The sequence below is a fragment of the Drosophila rhopaloa genome, unplaced genomic scaffold, assembly GCF_018152115.1.
Source record: "Drosophila rhopaloa isolate 14029-0021.01 unplaced genomic scaffold, ASM1815211v1 contig_163, whole genome shotgun sequence".
NCBI classification, from domain to species: domain Eukaryota; kingdom Metazoa; phylum Arthropoda; class Insecta; order Diptera; family Drosophilidae; genus Drosophila; species Drosophila rhopaloa.
The window spans coordinates 15100797-15119626 of NW_025335043.1; the positions used below are offsets into that span (position 1 = coordinate 15100797).

Consider the following 18830-nt stretch of genomic DNA (forward strand, 5'->3'; position numbering starts at 1 on the left):
TATCTGATTACTAATTCTGCCAAGTCAAAGTGACGAAGCCCATCGAGGGTTAAACATAATTAAATTTAGGTTTTCCACAGACGGTCGCACTGTAGCTATACATCTTGAACACAACAAATTAAAAAAAAATATAAAGTTATCTTATCGCCGCTGCCCGCGCCCGATATTTGATTGTAAGCATGCGTGCGTGAAACCCGTGCCCCAAAACCGCGATGTTGCTGTTAGAGCTGAACATTCTGACCCTGAATATTTGGTGAGATCTCATCTCCTTTTAAGGCTTCTGTACGAGGTGCTCCTGCATTGACCTCGATCTGTTGAGACTAACAATATGTGTACACTTTCAGGGGCATTCCGTATGTGTCGAGTGATCGCGGGCCCCGCATCGATGCCATCTGCAAAGAGCTGGGAAGCGGGAAGTATGACATCGTGTCCCTGCAGGAGGTGTGGGCGCAGCAGGACAGTGAGCGGCTGCAGAAGGGCACGGAGGCAGTCCTGCCCCACAGCCACTACTTCCATAGCGGCGTGATGGGCGCCGGTCTGCTGGTGCTCTCCAAGTACCCCATTCTGGGCACGCTGTTCCACGCCTGGTCCGTCAACGGCTACTTCCATCGCATCCAGCACGCGGATTGGTTTGGCGGCAAGGGAGTGGGCCTGTGCCGCATCCTGGTCGGTGGCCAGATGGTGCACCTGTACAATGCCCACCTGCACGCGGAGTACGACAATGCCAACGACGAGTACAAGACGCACCGCGTCATCCAGGCCTTCGACACTGCTCAATTCATCGAGGCTACCAGAGGAAACTCGGCGCTGCAGATCCTGGCTGGCGATTTGAATGCCCAGCCGCAGGATATCTCTTACAAGGTGCTGCTCTATACCTCCAAGATGCTCGACAGCTGCGCCTCGGACTCCTTTCGCACCAACGAATGCCAACACAACTCGTACACATCTAAGCAGGCTCTGCAGAGGAATCCGCAGGGCATCCGCATCGATCACATCTTTGTGCGTGGAGGTGATCATGTGAATGCCGAGATAGTAGAGTACAGCTTGCCCTTTCCGATACGAGTGCCCGGAGAGAAGTTTAGCTTCTCGGATCACGAGGCTGTGCTGGCCAAGTTAAGATTATCTAAGCTAACAGCGAGAACGGAAGAACCAGTGGCCACCATCGAAGTGAACTGCCAGGTGGAAGACGGCGAAAGCTGTGTTGTGAGGGAACTGGGAGCAGGCGATGCTCAGGCAGGGGAGGAAGAGCAGGAACAGCAGCCGGCCCAGTGCAATGGCAGCTCCACTGCCATCCAAACCATCCCCGCTGCCCGAACTGCCGCCCTTCACGAAGCCTTGGCCCTGTGCGATGCTTCCCTGCTGCAGCTCAACACGGATCGGATTCTGTACTACAGTGCCGCCACCTTCCTGTTCGTCCTCCTAGTCCTGCTGGTGGAGTTCACCGCTCCCGTGGGCATGCGCACCATCTTTCTGCTGCTCAAGTTCATCGTGTTTGGCGTGATCCTGTTCTGCGTCTTCATGGCCTCCATTTGGAACTATATGGAGAGAAATGGGGTGCTGCAGGGCAAGAAATCGATGGAGGTGATGCTGTACTCGTACCAGAAGTACGAGTACTTTTACTGAAGCTGTGTCGAGAAGCCGAGCTCAATGCGCATTTAAAATCCATGTGTACCGTAGATTAAGAAGCGTTGTATTGTCTTTAACTAGAGGGTGTTACTAATCTGACGCGATCTTTTACGTCCAGTAATATTTCAATGCATTTCCATGGTCTCTTTCTATGTAACGTCATCCATATCCCAGGAATTATAGTTCAATAAATTCGACCAACATTAAGAAAACAAAATCCAAAGCGTGTTCAAAATCATTGGTAGGAACAATTATTTTGTTTTTATCTATAATTCAAATTATAATTTTCAAGGGGTTTTCTTGATATTATTTTAATTAAGAAAATCATATATTTGGGTCAACAGCCTCGAAGATTATATATATATTATTATATAGTTTTCAGTCTAGGCCGTAAAGTATGCTTCATTTCCCCAACAAAACCATATCCCACATATTCACAGAAATTAGCTTTAATATTAGGGTGTTTTTAACATTTTTTCTTTATTCTCGAGTAGAAAACAGCTCCGCATAATCCCATCTGGTATAGTTTATTCGGGCTTCTTTCCCTTAGCAAGCTCGGCCTTCTTTCCCTTGACGGGGACGGGCTTCTGGGAGCGCAGGACAGCAGAAGCACGGCGGAGGGCAGCCTGAAAACACAAGGAAATTCATAAGATAAAGCCAATCAAAGGATTACTAGACTATTTTTTGGTTGAGAGCCTCAGATAAGTTTATCAACACGATCATTCAGCGATCTTGGTTGTGTAGCATTAAAAAAAGATCATCATGACAAGAACCAAAAGAGATGTCTCTGGCATTACAACGATATTTACCTGGGTCAGGTCCTTGCGGTATTTGGAGCCGATGAGCAGGTTCTTCAGCTTCTTCAGGGAACGGCGGGGACCGGCCTTGAAGTCAACACGCACGGTGTTCTTGGCGGGACGCTGGGCATACTTGCCCTTCTTCAGCACGGCGGTGAAGCCCTTCTTGTCGGCGGTCGGCACGACTCCCAAGGTCTTCTTGTGCACGATGCCGCTGTAGCGGAACGAGCTCACGCTGGCCAAGTTGTTTGGCTCCTAGAAAAGTGAGTTTAATATTTATTTAAATTGTTAAATTATCTCACGAAAGGATGATGCATTCAACTTTTGTCAGATTAGAGTTACTATCATGTTGTATTCAAATATCATTGTGAAAGTTGTAAGTTGGAAACATCATTGTAAAAGAGATTCGTTACCACGATTATAGACTGGTACAGAATAGGTATTAGTACCATTTATTAAAGAAACTTTCTTTTCACTTTTTCTTGACATTTAGACGAGTCTATAAACGTGGCACATGGTATTTAAAATCATATTTACTTACTGTGCTGAAGGGCTTGGCAACATCGCGCTTCTTCAACAAGAAGGCGTTGTTGTTGCGAATGATCAACCAATTGAGGTGCGAAGAGGTTGCCATCTCACGTCTGTAAAGAATTTAAGAAATCAATTATTAATAGCTCAAAGCGACTTAATATTCGTCTATATTTTTTTTTGGGTATTTCAGTTTTGGGTGATGAATATAGTCTTCAAGAACTCTTCTGCTAAATCAATCCTCATTAAACAAATCTGAAGTACTCAGGATGGTTTTTACTGCTTACCTTTATAAGAAAATCACCAAATAGCCCAACAAAAAGGAGAGACATGGAATAAAAAGAAAATTGGGTAATTAGATTATGATCTTTTATAAAAAACTTTAATAGTTCTTGGTATATTTTCAGTTTTGGGTGATGAATATAGTCTTCAAGAACTCTTCTGCTAAATCAATCCTCATTAAAGTAGAACTGAATTACACAGAATAGGATTTAATGCTTACCTTTATAAGAAAACCAGTAGATAGACGATCATAGCGGTTAACATGAAATACAAAGAAAGTAGGTGATTAGATTCGGATATTTTTAAATAAAGATAATTATATCTTGCGTTATATTCAGTCTTGGGTGATGAATATAGTCTTCAAGAACTCTTCTGCTCAAATCATTCATCATGGAAGAATAAATCAAGCGTTTAAAGACCACACGTGTTCTTACCTTTATAGAATAAATCCACACAAAAGCAGGACAGGGATTAGCATGTAAAGAAAGGGAAAACGAATATTAGATTGGGTACAACAAAGTCGACTTATCTTAGTAAATTGACTTGATATGTTTTTTGATATTTAAGCCCGGCCTAGTTTCACAACTAAAACTACACACTTTAATCACTATTTGCCCGCTGGGTTGCACGTGTGGGTAAAACTCAATTTACCTCCGAAGTTCAGCGGGCCGGCGGTAAATGTGACGGAAACACGTGGGGCAGGCATTATGCCTCAACACTTTCGGAGCGTTTAGAACGCTGCCGGAACGCTAGAACTTAACCAAATCGAGACAAAACGCAAAATGCCCACCTTTTCTCGTTGAAAGACAAGCAGGAAAGAAATATGGCAGCCCGGCATAGCACGAAGTTGGCTGCGCTTGCCGAAAACACAGGGTTGCAGTTGGGCCAAACGAGTTGGCAGGACACCTATCGATAGGAATCCGACATACCCGACCCACGTTGCCACCAAGTCGAATTGGAAAAGTTTCGTTGCCTCTAAATTATACCAATGTTTTTAATTCACTGAATTGTTTTTGTACCATTTTGGACACATTAAAAAAAAAATGATACAAATTGGAAGACAATTTCTTACCTATACCATTTGGTTATAGTTTATAATTTGGAAACAAGGGGCTTATCTCCATTTGGTCTAAGTTTTACTATCAAAAACGCATCCTAAACGCATTATCCTAACTTAATTTATTGGTATTTGTTAATTAATTCCTTTATTAATTTATTCGAGTAAAGAAAAAAGAGAATTAATTATTTAAATTAATTCGTTTTAAATGTTATATCTCGTAGCTGAAAATATATTTAGTGGTATTTGTTTTTGACCGGTTGGTATTTTTTGTCGTTATCGGTGCGGTCACACTGCTTGTCAGACACATTTCCGAAAAACTCACTCAGTAAAACGTTAAATTAAAAGTTCAGATATCAACAAATCATTTCAAAAAGTTTTTGTTTTAGGCTGTGGTTTGTTTTTATTGTCGTATGTCCATCCAGAATTTAAACACTCGTGGTAAGTAGAGGGAACACCAGCGAGTTTTCCCCGACTCTTACACATGTACATAAAAATGGCTGCCTGTCCGTCATCATCGCACGCACACACATACACACCCGCATATAAGACACGCTGCAAGGGTGTGATTACATTACATCTATTTGGATCCCCCGATAATCCCAATAATCAATCCAATCTTCCACTTTACAGACCCCTTTGCTGATGCAATCAAGGGCAATGATGATGATATTCAAGACGGGCTAGTGCACATAAGAATCCAGCAGAGGAACGGTCGCAAGACACTAACCACTGTTCAGGGCCTGTCCGCGGAGTATGACTTGAAGAAGATAGTCCGCTCCTGCAAGAAGGTGAGTTTACCTATAATCTACGTTCGGCCCACTTTGTCACAATACTGTAGTAGGAATTTTCGGTGGTAACTTTCCGCACACAGCCGCGGTCAGCATGAGTGCGATGCATAACCCTTTCCACCTGCATAGCCCAGTAATATTTGTGTATTTATACCCTACCCACTAGCTTAAAGTTCAGTCTTGAAAAAGCCAATGTACATATTTATCCTATAGCCATTCAATGCTAGCAACACAAAATCTCTTCACTCTCCTCAAAGATAGATCTATTAGATTTCTATCCTCTTTCCAAAGGTGGTATACATAAAATCACCCTTTCCACTTGGTAATAATGTAAAGGATAAATATTTGGGCTTGGTTTCCCAAATGAATCAATAATCACAATGCATTTTTAATCCAATCAATGTTTTATCATTTCCCACACACAATACTAACTTTCTACACGAAGTATTTTATTTTTATTACCCTTTTACCTAAAAAATCAAGCGCACTATTTTGAACAAACAAATAGCTTTCTCTGCTATTACACTGACCACATACGTACTTACAATTTGAAAAAGAAAATACATTTTATTCCCTTTTCAGGCCTTGATAGATTTCTTAAGCTAGGCTAAAAAACAGAGCATTGAGTAAAAATTCCTACAGTCTTGTGACAAGTGAACGATTTCAACCCAAAAACTAATTTTTTGAATATTTTGCAGGAATTCGCATGCAATGGCACTGTAATCGAGCATCCAGAGTATGGTGAGGTCCTGCAGCTCCAGGGCGATCAGCGTGAGAACATCTGTCAATGGTTGACGAAGGTGGGACTAGCTAAGCCGGATCAGCTTAAGGTGCACGGCTTCTAGGCGGACGAACAAACAAACGGTGTGAATTCTCATACTACTATTTCATTCTTAAGCTCCACAACAACACCCAAAACTTGCAAAAGTTCTTAGTTCCGATTAATTCAAACACTCTTGATAGAACATTTACATGAATACAGAAGCAATAGACCATTAACTGAGAACAATGTTATAAATAAAATTAAATGTTCAATTTAAATAAACGAATGTGTGCGGGCGCTGTCGTAGCATAATGGGACGAAAGTGGAGCATTTTGTCTATTTTCTGCGTCTATATGGGAAGCGAAGAAATATGTTGAGCTCAAAAAATACAGAGGATTTTTAAGATTCCTTTCACGACATTGCAAAACTTATCCAGTGTCTGAAATATTTAAAAATAATGAACGGCTTTTTAAAATATTTATATTGTCTAAGACAAAGCCTTCATTGAAAATCTGACATGCTTTTATTCTGAAACCTTAGTCATTTAAATAATGTTGAAGCCGTGATTATCGAGATAGTTATAATTTCGAATTACCAATTAAAAATTTAAAATAAAAACTGCCCAAATTAATGTGGTTCATGCCCCAGATACACCGAAGATTCAAACCTAGCTGTAATTACATATCCCGGTATGTTTATTAGAATCGCTACGCGGTTTAACGACTGTTGTCTAGTAAGGACATAGTTTGCGAAGGTAATAATACCAAAATATACCAGCTCACTTTAGACAATAGACTACAATATTTTCTTTCTTTTAAAATACTAAATATATATATATAATAAAAAAGCGGAGCGCGAATTTTTTGCGTGTGTTGCTTTTTGCTGAAAAAAAAGGGTTCGTGAGTGTCAAACAACCACAAATTCGCGCCTTAAAAACAACGCGTTGGAATCGTCGAATTTCCCAACGATAATTCGCTAGAAAAAGAAAACGTGGACGCGCGGAACGCTTGGTGTTTCGTTTGTTCGTTCGGTTCGGAAATTTAACAAGTGGTTTGGCCACCAGCAGCTGCACAAAATCGGCGTCAGCGGGTGGATTAATCCAGGATTTCTTTCATTTTGAATGGTAAGTGTGTTTTATCACACAATTATGCAGGTATTTTGTGTTGGAAAGGGGCGGAGGGGCGGGAAATCGCTTAGCAATATTATGTTCTTGCACGTTTCAGGGCTGCAGCTTTGGATGCAGTTGGTATTTTTTGCGGTTAGAATATCATGTTGGTATTCGTACAGTATTTTAAAATGTCATTATTTTATAACTAAAATTAAAACTAATTTTATAAAACCTGTGTGAAAAAAGCCAATTAATAGTGTTCTGATTAGGAAAACATTCTGACACTTTTTTAATTCATAACTGCGAGAACAGTGAAAAATCGAAGTTATTTTTCAAACTGCTGGCATTTTCAATCACTTGCAACCCTGCCTCTCGATCTATCGAAACGGCGAAAGTTTTCTATGACGATGAGAAGTCGAATTTTTGGATTTTTCGCGTGACAAGTTGGTGGTGAAAAAAAGCAGGCAGAACCTTAAAAATTGATTCAGCAACTTGGCAAGCGATTGACAACTGAAAAGCGCAGCGCTGGCGGGTGCGGGCGGTTAAAGTAGGGCGTGAAAAGTCGACAAAAAAAATCAATTGCCTCTCGGTCGTTTTCAATTTTCAATTCACACATATTCTCTGCGTGTGCAAAAAAGCGAAAAAAAAAGGAAAAGCGAGAAGAAAAAAATAGACTGCAAACGAAAGAAGAAAAAGAAACGGCAAACGAAAAGAAGAACAGCGCTGAAGACGAAGACGGAGGAAAAGAAAAAGGCAGCAACGTAGAAGTTGAAGAAAATGTGCAGGAAAAGGGGCGGAGGAGAAGGAGCCGTGTTTTCGAGTCGCCAACAGTATAAATAAGTAACCATCATCGATAAAGAGCGCGATTCGAGTCGCGGAAATAGGCGAAATACAAAATTTCGCAGTGAAAATCAAATTTTCCAAATAGAAAGAAGAGCCTCCTCTCTCTCGCTCGCTCTCTCTTGGCCTATCCTTTGCTCTCTCTCTGTCCCACTCCCGCGACTGGGTGGCAACGCGCGTGTGTGTGTGTCTGTGTGTGTGTGTGAGTGTGCCGCGTGCGTGAGTGTGTGTGTAGCTCGAAAGAGCAAAAAAAAAATAGATTTAACAAAAAAAAGAAAATAAGAGAAAAAGTAGGAGAAGCAAAATAACCGACTGTGTCTTTGTGTGGAATTTCTTGATAATTGCAACATAAGTTACCATGGAATACTACTTAGGTTGGTAAAAAATAGTTAACTAACTATGTATACATATGCATGTGCCACCCCCTAATGTACCATATGTATGTGTGTGTACTTTACGCTGGCTTTGCGTTTCATTTGTTTGTTTTTACTTTTTTTTTATTATTTATTCACTCGAAATGGGGAGAGTTTTCCTTTTCCCAGCGTCTAGCTTCCTCCGATTACGAAAGTTTCCCGTTACGTCTACAAAAACACAAAAATTGACCTTGTTTGTACACACAATCACACACACTCGCACACACACCACCCACCCACTGAACCTCCCACCCCTCATACTATGAAAACCTCCTATAATCCCAACCACTTGCAGGAGGATATGTCTACATGAACGGAGATGCAGTCAAGATCCAGCCGCCCGTCTACACGAACGTTCCTGTCGACACGGCGATGCTAGCCACCAATCTGTTTGGCGCCACCACCCAAATCGCAGCCTCCCCCGCAGCAGCCGCCGCTGCCCACATACCGTTGATCACAGCCGCCGCTGCCGCCGCCGCCGCCGCAGGCGCTCCTCCGCCAGTAGCTCCTCCAGTTGCAGTTGCTCCAGCGCCCGCCCAGCAACAGCAGGCGCATCCACACCAGGCCCAGCTCCTGGCCCATACGCACGTAGCCCACCAACAACAACAGCAGCAGCAACAGTCGCCGCATCCCGCCCAGCATCTGACATACGGCCATCAGCCGGCGCCGCCACAGGCCACGGCGGCTGTAGGATCAGCAGGAGGAGCAACATCCGCAGTAGGCAGCGAGTCTCAGGACACCAACGAATACGCCATCATGAATGGCACACTCGCCCAGACGCAGGACGGCACCGTGGTCTGCTACACCACAGACGCCCTCAACAATACGAATTTAGTTGCCCTCGATCCGCAGCCCCATCAGATTGTAGTGCCGGTCCAGGTTCCTGTCCAAGTCCCAGTGCCCGTTCAGCTGCCTGCGAACGGCTCGGCCGATCAGCAGCAGCAGGGAAGCCACAATGCAGCCGCCGGGGAGGAGTCCAACATACCGCTGGACAAGCTCAAGCAGATGCTGGCCACCCAGCTTGAGTACTATTTCTCCAGGTGGGTTGTCCAGTCTCCCAATATTATATATTATCTAACCTTTTTTATACCCTTGAATACAGAGAGAACCTGGCCAACGATACTTACCTGCTATCCCAGATGGACAGCGACCAGTATGTGCCCATTTGGACCGTGGCCAGATTCAATCTGGTGCGGAAACTAACCAATGACATCAAACTCATCACCGAGGTGCTGCGTGAATCGCCCAATGTCCAGGTGGACGACAATGGCACGCGCGTGCGTCCCAATCGCAAGCGTTGCATCATCATTCTGCGCGAGATATCGAACAACACGCCCCTCGATGACGTCAAGGTAGGTGACTCCTCACGCTTCCCCAGGCCATTAAAATACTAATTGGATTTTGTGTGCTTTGCAGGCTCTGTTCAGCAACGATAGCTGCCCCCGGCCGATCTCCTGCGAATTCATCGCCAACAACTCGTGGTACATTACCTTCGAGTCGGATGACGATGCGCAGAAGGCGTTCAAGTACCTGCGCGAGGAGGTCAAGGAGTTCCAGGGCAAGCCGATCATGGCCCGCATTAAGCCCAAGTCGTTTATTAATCGCATTCAAGCTGTACCAAATATGAAGAACGGCTACGGTCTAACGTCGCCGCCGACTGCCAATGTCTTCGATCCATCCGGAGCCGGTGCCGCCACAGTTAGCTATGCGGGTGCCCAGCAGCCCCGCTACTTGTACACCAACGGAGCAGCCCTCGCGGCTCCCGCCTCAGTTCCGTACAGCAACCCTGTACTGATTGTGAGTATATTCTCGACTAAGAATGACTTGAAGAATTGCATTGTTATTTATTGATTTATAACAAGAATATCTTGATGAATAATTTTTTTAATAGGTATAAAATAATTTCCACTTACATCTTATCTTATTGTTTTATTGTTCTATTGAACAGTACGTATTTCTAATATTTCCATTTTGCCATTTGCCATTTCATAGTATGAAAATTGATGGTTAAATTATTTTTTCTTCAATTTTAAAATACAAAATGAGTTCATATAATTGCATACAACCAATCATCATTGCCCACAAATAGCCAATTCTTTAGTTAACGCTTCTATACTGCTCATTAAACATAATTGTAATCTTAATCCTTTCTTTTCACAGCCGATTCCGCCAAATCAATTCTATCCCGGCTTAGTGGCTAATCCCTGGCCGCCTGGCACTGTGGCAGCCACTGCCACCCATGGCCAGAATTTCTACGAGATCGGGGGCAACATCTTTGCCACCAATCCCTTGGCTCCGCAAGCCGTGGCAGCCAGTTTCGCTCAAGCTCCGCCACCCACCGCACAAACGATGGTCACGTCCAAGCCGCAGGGCGGTGGGCGCTACAACAACAATCACCGCGGCAATCCCAACAACCTGGGCGGTGTTAACTCGGGACCACGCGGCGAGTCGAGGGGCAAACCCCCGCGCAACACACAAACAGCTTCGCACATCCAGGGCGGTAGCATTGTGCCCATCCAGATAACGGGCGCCATTCCAGGAGGAATGGTGAGCGTGGTCCCTGCAAACATTGTGCAGGATCCACTCCAGCAGGCTCCTCAGCCGCAGCAAGTTCTCCAGCAGATTCAGCAGCAGCCAACGAGCTCGGCTCAACAGCAGGCCACGGTGCAGGTGAACAGCTCTACTCGTCACTATCCAATCAAGAGCAACTGGAAAGGTGAGTTTTCAACAGGGTTTTTTTAAATATCCCTCACGTGTAATTTTGTTTAAAACTTGCGAGGTGTTCAAATATGTTGACATTGGTTAGGAAAATAGTCAGAAAATCAAAATCATAGCAGGCATTTAAACAGGGTAAAAAAAGCAATCGCTAAGAATGGTTAATTTTTTTATTTGTATATAAATATACTCGAAGATACTCGTATTTAGTGGTCAGTCTAATAAAAATATATATATATTTTATTTTTTGGCTTTGAGTCTAGGCTTTGAAATTGAAGACTTAATCTCTAATTGAAAACTTTGTCGCTGATGAGGGAAATTTATTTTCTTAATTTTTCCATCTCATTGTCGTCACTCGTGGTTAATACTTTATCTTACAAATGATGATTTTTTTCATTATGATTATTTTTGAGGGATATTTAAAATGACTGATATATGCAAATCCTGGTATTAAAATTGCTCAAGCAACTGAACCCTTCTAACTGCTTTCTTCTAACTACAGGCGGCATGCAAAAAAATCTGGACAAGAGCTATGGCGGTGGAGTGACCACTCACCATCACTACACCACCCAGGTGCAGGCTCTGCCCGCCCACAGCCACCACCTGCAGGCCCAACAGCAGCAACAGGGACAATCCCAGCAGCAGCACTATCAATTGGCTTCCTCCGGCGCAGCCAGCGCCCCGCAAGTTACCTACGTGTCCACTGCTCCGGCTCAACCGCAGCCCGGCCAGCATCAGCACCACTTGGTGGTGCAACAGACGCAGCCACAGCAGCAGCAACAGGTGGCCATTCAGCAGCAAGTGCAGGTGCAGGAGCTGCAGGAGGCGGGGGACGGCGTCGAGCATGGCTCGCACGCCATGCAGCAGGTGAACCGCAGCAGCAACATGTCTGCCAGCTCCTCCTCATCGCTGGCCACGTCGATCAGTAAGGAGCCACTACAGTGGCAGAATCGCCCGCGTCGTCGTCGTCGTGATGAGGAGGGCGGACTCAACTACTCCCCAGGCGGGCGAGTTGGGGTAAGTAATCTGCATATAATTCAAATCATCTTAGACATGTAATTGTCGTTTGAAACTGAAATTGTAATGAAAACGTTCATTATTATTCGACTTTATTACAGATTTACGGCAGCTCACCCTCGAATCCACATCAGCAGCAGCACCTGCTGACATCTTCCGCTGGCAGCAATATTCAGCCAGGTGGAGGAACCGAGGGGGCCGGAGCCTCCCATCGCGGGGAGCGCCAGAGCCACTACAACACTATCCACGACGTCCCACCGCCCCAGCACCGTGGCAACTACAAGGGCAACAACTACAATCCGCACTACCACGCCCAGCATTCGTCGATGGCGAGTGGCTCGCACCACCACCATCACCACAACGCCCTGTCCTCACAGCAGCAGCAGCCGCACCACCTGTCCTCCGGCACTGGACAGCAGGGCACGGGACACCACTACCACCACCACCATCACCACAACTCGATTGGCAGCAATGTGGGCAACAGCGGCGGCTTGGGCGTCAGCAGTGGCGGATCGGGTGGCGGTGGATCAGGTGGGGGATCAGGCAGCAACAGCCTGTCCGGCGGGAGCAACGAGCGCGGTATTCACCACAGCTCCTTGGGCCACCAGCAGCATATGATTGGTGAGTATTATTTACAAAAATTGTTTCGCTGTATTATTAAGGATTATTTACAAAAATGGTATTATATTTTATTAATGTTGTCACCATGTTGGTGTGTATTATTCACAAGAACCGTATAACCGTTTTAGATTTAATATTAATTTGTTATTTATTTAACCTGCACCAATAATTTAATGTAATTGTTTAATATATTTTTTTTTATTGCAGGACTGAGTCAACAACAACAGCAGCAACAACAGCCACCTGCGCCGGTGCAACCGCCGCAGTTCGATCTAGAGGCAGCCGCCTTTCCACCACTGCCAGCCTCATCGGCCACCGCACCGCACCCAACTCAGGCCACTGGCGGAGCTTCCCTGCTTAACTCTACCACCTCGTCCTCCTCGTCAACGGGTCTGGGCCAGAAACAGGCGCTGCACCAGCAGCCGCAACAGCCACATCAGCACCAACTATTAAGCAGCAGTGTGGAGAGCGCCGGCGGCGATGAACAACGCCCAAGCAGTCTCCAGGGAATAGAGAGTAGCAATATCCACCTGGCGAACACTTCCTCCGCCAACAACTGGGCCGAGAATCGACTGTCGGACGTGGTCCGCACCGGAGGTGGTGCTGGTGGAGGAGGCAAGGGTAAGGCGCGTAAGGACAACAGGCACCAACAGGGCCAGAACCAGCCGCACTTGGCACACAACTATCAGCCGCAGCAGCAACAGCGCAATCCACCTGTTAGCCCCACGCCCGCCTTGGGCGCTGAGTACGCGCTTCAGCTTCAGGAGGGCAACAATACTAAGAACGTTACTAAGCAGAGCTCCAGTAACAACAATTCGATCCATGTGATAAAGTGTCTAACACCAAATATCAATGCCAGCGGCAAAGAGGAGGCGGCCGGAGCCCAGCAGCAGCACCAGCAGCAGCTGCTGGACAAATCAAACAAGACTGAGGATGAACTGCATCCAAAGCAGCCGTCGCAGCAGCGACTGGTCGAAGGCTATATCCAGCAGCAGCCGCATCTGTCTCCGCTGGCTGGCCACAACGAGTACTCCGCCTGTTCCGTTGTGGAGGGTGGTCTGACCACCAGTCTGGCCGAGTGCAGCCTCGGCCAGCACAAGAAGCCGCCCTCAGTGGCCGCCCTGCACGCCAAGAAAGAGGTCAATCTGCTGGAGAAAGGTGCCAGCAAGCACAAGAGCGTGGCCACGTCCACGTCGACGGAGAACCTAACCAAGCTCAGCTATGCCCAGGTGGCCCAGCACCACAAGGCCGCCTCCACCGCTGACAGCAAGGAAGCTGGCTCCGGCGGCTCCACTGGCACCCTGTCGCCCACCGGCAGCCACAAGATGGACCTAGTCTTTGGCGATCCCGCCGCCGTGGCAGCAGCCGTGGAGAAGAGCGGCCTGACCACAGCCGTTTCGACCGAGAAGCGTGCCGTAGGTGGTGCCTCGCCAGCCGCGCTTTCCGGCAAAGCAAGTGGCCCCCTAACGACCAATGCCACTCAAGGCAGCGTTGTCGTGGTCTCTGCCAAAGAGAAAGGTAGGATCAAGAGTTCTCAAGAAAACTGGTAGTGTCGATCCGGTGTCGGAAAATGCAAGCAATTTTAATTATGTTTTCATATTTTTTATTCCTTTGCTATACTTGTTTTAAAAAAAACGTCTTTCGTTTTGAAGAAAAGACAAAGTCAATAGCGATTAAGTTGCATTTCCCGATCCACCACTACCATATCCAACGTGCTTATTACGAATTAATTTAATCATCTATTCGCATTTCTCAGATAATCGTCCCAATGCCTCCGTTCGCCAACTGAGCAAGGAGAAACAGCAGCAACACCAGCAGCAACATTACGGCTCTGCAACAGAGCACAATACCAATGCCAATGTCGGCTCGGGGACTGGCGGCAACCGCAAGTCCAGGGCCAACAACTCTTAAGAGAAGGAGGGAGTGGAGAATCGCGTTGCCAAATCAAGGCAACAGTGAGATACCTTTGCAGGATGCCTTCAACGATGCATCCGCCTGTATATATATGAAATTCCATGTGTAAATATGAGCAAACCTTTTTGTTATACCTGTAAGTGCTATAGATATTTACGAGCAAACTAAGGAGGCATATGAAAGGTGAGTTGGTGGTGCACCCCGTGTGATCTTACTCTATCATTTGCATCTTGCAGCAGTTGCCGCTGCTCGATGGACGCGAAAACGAGAGCAGAGGAAGGAGCGAGCAGCTGGCGACGCTTGGACCAGTTATCATATTAGTAGGGAAAGACGAAAAATGAATGGTGCATACCCTTTCTCCAGCTATATTTAATCAGTTATCAGTTAATGTTAATCTACCTAAGCTAATGTTACCTAGACTCGATGGGTAATCACTTAGTTTAGCGCCGCGCGGAGATCCAGGGAGAAGGCGACAGCCAGAGGAGAAGAGACAAGAGATGAATATGCCTAAGCTATTATTACGATTACCAATAACGATGCCGAGTGAATAAGTCTAAGAGGTTTGAGCGTAGTTAGCCTACTTGCATCGAACGACAAAGCAAAACTAAAGCAAGCTAAGCCAAGCAAAGGAGGAAAGGAGAGAAAAGGAAAATATTAGGTTTTATTGATAAATTACCGATGAACTCATGAATCACACGATGATTTTACGTTTTATTATCTACGTTTAATATTTCATCATTTTCATTTTTGCTTTCACATCAAAACATAATGTTTATAGCCAAAACAGAAGTACACAGATACGAGTACGTAGCGAAAATAGCTATGCCTCCGCTAGTCCCACAGGTTAGGGTTACTTCTATTATTTAGATATATTATATATAATATACACGATTGTTTTGAATCATTGTAACATTTTAACGGATGATCTTGTTTGAGCAAGTCGTTTTTTTAAATAACTTGATTATGGGGATTCTCGTACTTAGTTCATGACTTAAGGGATCCTTCACACAGACACACCTGAATACGCCTAGACAAACTTATCTTCCCCTTCCCCCAGACACCGACTCGTGTATACCCCTAATTTTTATACTTGTATCGTATATCGCGTGGGAAGAACTTACATTTTAAAATTGCATTTGTTTCCACATGAAAGCAATTTTCTCAGTTTGATGGTTTCACACGTCTATTTCAACAAACAAAGAACGAAAACGAAATGAATTAAGAAGTTAGTGCATTGCTAAATACTAAACTTTATCCTTACAAAGCGTAGGTGGACACAGCTCAGCTCAGCTCATAAGACAAACACTATCTAATGTTATAATTACGACTTAGGACTCTATACAAAAAGGTGCCATAAACTAAAACACACACAGACACACACGAAATTTTATGAGGTTTAGGACAACACAAAATAGGCATTTAAAACGAATTCTTTTCACTATGTTTTACTGTCTCTCAATCTGCAAAGATGCTGCTTCATCCTCGTCCCCAAATTATTGATGCTCATCTTAGATTAGGATTGCTAATATCATTTTAACTATTGTTTTCTCTTTTAATAACTCACGATTTACGCACAAATTGATTTATGGAGTCTTAATTTATTTCAAATGTAAGAAGCATGTAAATTAATCCTTGAAGCATAAAACCAATTGCCAAGTGAGAAAAAATAATCAGTAGTTTTAAGAGCGTAAACACAATATCTAAAAACTATTCTAGGCAATAAGAATTACGTTTAGTATGCATATATGGATATTCACACTTAACTTAACAACATTATTTCTTCTGTTAATTATTTCCCTTATTTGAGAACAAAACTGCTCCGCCCTTTCACTTCCAAACCAAACAAAACCAAATCGAAAGAAATCATTATATTTTTTCATTCACAACTTCACCACTGAAACGAAGAAAAACAGCGTATTATTTTTGTTCTCTTTAATTAATTACTTATGAACCCACTGTGAACAAACCGAACAATGTTTTCCCAAAAAAAAAAAGAAGTACTAAAACTTTCATCCAAAATCAAAAAACGAAGGAGAATAAGAAAAATGAACTCTAAACGCAAGACTTCCAACCAAAATGAAATTGAAAATATAAGGAAAAGAAAACTAAACTGAAAAACCAATATATATACACATATACTTTGTTTCTATGAAAACAATCGAATATGCTAAGTGCCTATACTAACTAATATGTAACATACGAGCAGGGTACAGACCGACCACTGAGCCAAGCACCAAGTGGCCCCATCCGCCCATCAAATTGCATCCAATCACACACCACACACACACAACTGCCTCTAGGACATAAACAGCTATCAATCAATCAATCTTTCAAGACATTCAATCACTCATTAGAATCCTGGCGAGGTCCAGGATCCGGATAGTTCGCTAGGGATGGTGGCCACACACAGATAGTATACCTTGCTCAGTGGTTCGTCGCGTACCCGCCACACAAAATGTATCTTTAAATAATTCATAGTTTATAGTTTGTATCTTCCCCCTCCAAATTGAAGAAAGACCCAAACTATAATATCCAACTAACCCCAACACTCAGACACATTTCTTTGGAAAGTTCTCAAATGATTTTGTTGTGCTCATCACTCACTGTCGGCTGCCAACACAAAAGAATACAAAATAACACACCACACACACACACTACACAAACTGTACAGTTGAACCTCAATAGGGCGGACTGCGACTGGGACTGCGGACTGTGCTTTAGGTGAATCAATGGGTGAGGGACACGGAAGGTGGTCAGAGTGGAGCCAATGGACTCGGCGGGCGGCGGCTCCGAAATCCCGGCAATGAGATGTGATATTATGCAATTGACAAATCATCAATTGTGTGCGACAAAAAACAAAAACAAATAAACGGGATGGGGTTGACTAATGCCCACCGAGATTGCAACGCCCACTCGACCATGAGACAGTCGACACTTGGACACTTGACCACGCTGTCCATCCAGACGCTCCGAGATCGAGAGACAGAGAGATAGAGAGTATAGGGAATAGGGAAAGTAAAAAAGGAACATTGTTGATGTTGAATAATTTTAAGGAATACAATAAATTAAATTAAATTGTTAAATTGTAAACCTCAGTTCTTAAGTTATTTATTTTTGTATACTTAAGCAGCGCATATGACACCTTGTTATATTTACAAAATAATACTATTGCAAGTTCAGCAGACATGCCACGCCCATAGAGCTATGTATTCCCCCCATTGCCACCACTCACCATATCTCCAGTCCCCGAAAACAAATCACTCAAAACACACACACAGCTTAGAATATCGTTCAGTTATTTTTCTCACACCATCCAAATATTTCGTATTATTTAACTTTATGGAATGCTCCTCACCAGAAACCACTGTACATACCCTTAGCTATAGATTGTTGGGGGCATTCCCCTCCTGATTTCACAGAATCATTCTCTTTGGCACTGCCATATCCCTTACATATTTTTGCGTTCGATATGATTCCTAAACTTTTTTCGACGGTCGGAGATCTTTTGAGTTGTTTATTTTATTTGCCTTGGGTTGAATTCACTCCCTTATTTTTTACTACCATAAACAACAAACAACGCTAAACAAAAAATGCTTACGCACATTGTTATCACTAGAAAAACAACAACAACAACAACAAAAACAAAACAAAAAACCTGTCTGTTAAAAAACAAAAATGAAAATATGTAATATGAATAACGAGAAGTACATGCATACATATATAAATATATATATAATCAATTTGTAATTGTACCGAAATTGATAACTGTAAAGTAACAAGAAGTTTATAAAATTGCATATGATTTAAACTATAAACTAACTATAAAGAAATACAATATCCCTCTATGCAGCAAGCGAAAGCAAGAAACCAACAGCAGTTATACATAATTGAATGTGTAATATGATGGCATACATATAAATAAAAATATTATAATAAAACAAAACGAAAAAAAAAATACAAACACTGAGAAACAACCAAAAAACTTGAAAAGCGTAATTCATTTTGTCTTTATAATAGGATAGTTAAGCCAGAACAATTTGTACGTAAAAACCAGACGATAGTGATGAATCACTAATGATGTTGATGAGGAGGCGGAAACCTGTACTCGTAACGACTTATTAGCGAAAAGTTTAAATAAAATTTATACTTGCGAGTTGAAAACAAAACAGAACACAAATACGGGCGGATCTTTTCATGAACACAGCCCTACTCGAACACACACACTTGTCACTTTTATTATACACTTGCGGAGTGTATTAAAAATTAGGTCAGAAGTTTGTAATGCAGCCAGACATTTTCGACCCTATAAAGTATATATATATATTCTTGATCAGCATCACTGTGCGAGTTGATATAGC

The 18830-nt window shown here is 43.6% G+C and overlaps 4 protein-coding genes and 3 non-coding genes across 11 annotated transcripts; 3 read left to right on the plus strand and 4 right to left on the minus strand.

Annotated features, from left to right (window-relative positions):
- Positions 1–90: 90 nt before the first annotated feature.
- On the plus strand, positions 91–1843 carry LOC108040424 (putative neutral sphingomyelinase). The gene is made up of 2 exons (XM_017117908.2): positions 91–253; positions 345–1843. Exons 1-2 carry the CDS (start codon positions 213–215, stop codon positions 1621–1623), a joined length of 1320 nt encoding a protein of 439 aa, XP_016973397.2. The 5' UTR covers positions 91–212; the 3' UTR covers positions 1624–1843.
- Positions 1844–2081: 238 nt separating this feature from the next.
- On the minus strand, positions 2082–4108 carry LOC108040416 (60S ribosomal protein L28). 2 transcript variants are annotated; one of them, XM_017117896.2, is made up of 4 exons: positions 4024–4108; positions 2965–3064; positions 2436–2678; positions 2082–2252 (listed from the first exon to the last, which is right to left on the minus strand). In XM_017117896.2, the coding sequence occupies exons 2-4, from the start codon at positions 3055–3057 to the stop codon at positions 2154–2156; spliced, it is 435 nt and encodes a 144-aa protein (XP_016973385.1). In that variant the 5' UTR covers positions 3058–3064; positions 4024–4108; the 3' UTR covers positions 2082–2153. The 2 variants fall into 2 exon arrangements, with proteins under 2 accessions (XP_016973385.1, XP_016973386.1); XM_017117897.2 differs by lacking the exon at positions 4024–4108 and adding an exon at positions 3239–3261.
- Positions 3133–3207, minus strand: LOC123037453. Its single transcript, XR_006417498.1, has one exon. It is a non-coding gene; the product is annotated as a small nucleolar RNA CD11 (small nucleolar RNA).
- LOC123037454 lies at positions 3348–3421 on the minus strand. Its single transcript, XR_006417499.1, has one exon. It is a non-coding gene; the product is annotated as a small nucleolar RNA CD11 (small nucleolar RNA).
- Positions 3560–3635, minus strand: LOC123037455. Its single transcript, XR_006417500.1, has one exon. It is a non-coding gene; the product is annotated as a small nucleolar RNA CD11 (small nucleolar RNA).
- Positions 4109–4552: 444 nt separating the features above from the next.
- LOC108040417 (eukaryotic translation initiation factor eIF1) lies at positions 4553–6171 on the plus strand. Its single transcript, XM_017117899.2, has 3 exons — positions 4553–4731; positions 4924–5081; positions 5780–6171. The coding sequence occupies exons 1-3, from the start codon at positions 4704–4706 to the stop codon at positions 5924–5926; spliced, it is 333 nt and encodes a 110-aa protein (XP_016973388.1). The 5' UTR covers positions 4553–4703; the 3' UTR covers positions 5927–6171.
- Positions 6172–6691: 520 nt separating this feature from the next.
- LOC108040401 (la-related protein Larp4B) lies at positions 6692–18427 on the plus strand. 4 transcript variants are annotated; one of them, XM_017117861.2, is made up of 10 exons: positions 6692–6967; positions 8501–9245; positions 9308–9557; positions 9622–10002; positions 10366–10921; positions 11423–11937; positions 12039–12558; positions 12766–14076; positions 14315–14655; positions 14709–18427. In XM_017117861.2, the coding sequence occupies exons 2-9, from the start codon at positions 8515–8517 to the stop codon at positions 14467–14469; spliced, it is 4419 nt and encodes a 1472-aa protein (XP_016973350.2). In that variant the 5' UTR covers positions 6692–6967; positions 8501–8514; the 3' UTR covers positions 14470–14655; positions 14709–18427. The 4 variants fall into 4 exon arrangements, with proteins under 4 accessions (XP_016973350.2, XP_016973349.2, XP_016973347.2 ...); XM_017117860.2 differs by lacking the exon at positions 6692–6967 and adding an exon at positions 7300–7792; XM_017117858.2 differs by lacking the exon at positions 6692–6967 and adding an exon at positions 7301–8166.
- The last annotated feature ends 403 nt before the right edge of the window (positions 18428–18830 follow it).

Excerpts from the sequence above, each read along its gene's own strand:
- LOC108040424 (XM_017117908.2), top strand. The coding sequence starts at position 213 with ATGTTGCTGTTAGAGCTGAACATTCTGACCCTGAATATTTG. Across the intron at positions 254-344 it reads ATTCTGACCCTGAATATTTG|GGGCATTCCGTATGTGTCGA; the intron begins GTGAGATCTCAT and ends GTACACTTTCAG.
- LOC108040416 (XM_017117896.2), bottom strand. The coding sequence starts at position 3,057 with ATGGCAACCTCTTCGCACCTCAATTGGTTGATCATTCGCAACAACAAC. Across the intron at positions 2,679-2,964 it reads TTGCCAAGCCCTTCAGCACA|GAGCCAAACAACTTGGCCAG; the intron begins GTAAGTAAATAT and ends TCACTTTTCTAG. Across the intron at positions 2,253-2,435 it reads ACCGCAAGGACCTGACCCAG|GCTGCCCTCCGCCGTGCTTC; the intron begins GTAAATATCGTT and ends TTGTGTTTTCAG.
- LOC108040417 (XM_017117899.2), top strand. The coding sequence starts at position 4,704 with ATGTCCATCCAGAATTTAAACACTCGTG. Across the intron at positions 4,732-4,923 it reads CCAGAATTTAAACACTCGTG|ACCCCTTTGCTGATGCAATC; the intron begins GTAAGTAGAGGG and ends TCCACTTTACAG. Across the intron at positions 5,082-5,779 it reads TAGTCCGCTCCTGCAAGAAG|GAATTCGCATGCAATGGCAC; the intron begins GTGAGTTTACCT and ends AATATTTTGCAG.
- LOC108040401 (XM_017117858.2), top strand. Across the intron at positions 10,003-10,365 it reads ACAGCAACCCTGTACTGATT|CCGATTCCGCCAAATCAATT; the intron begins GTGAGTATATTC and ends TTCTTTTCACAG. Across the intron at positions 14,077-14,314 it reads GGTCTCTGCCAAAGAGAAAG|ATAATCGTCCCAATGCCTCC; the intron begins GTAGGATCAAGA and ends CGCATTTCTCAG.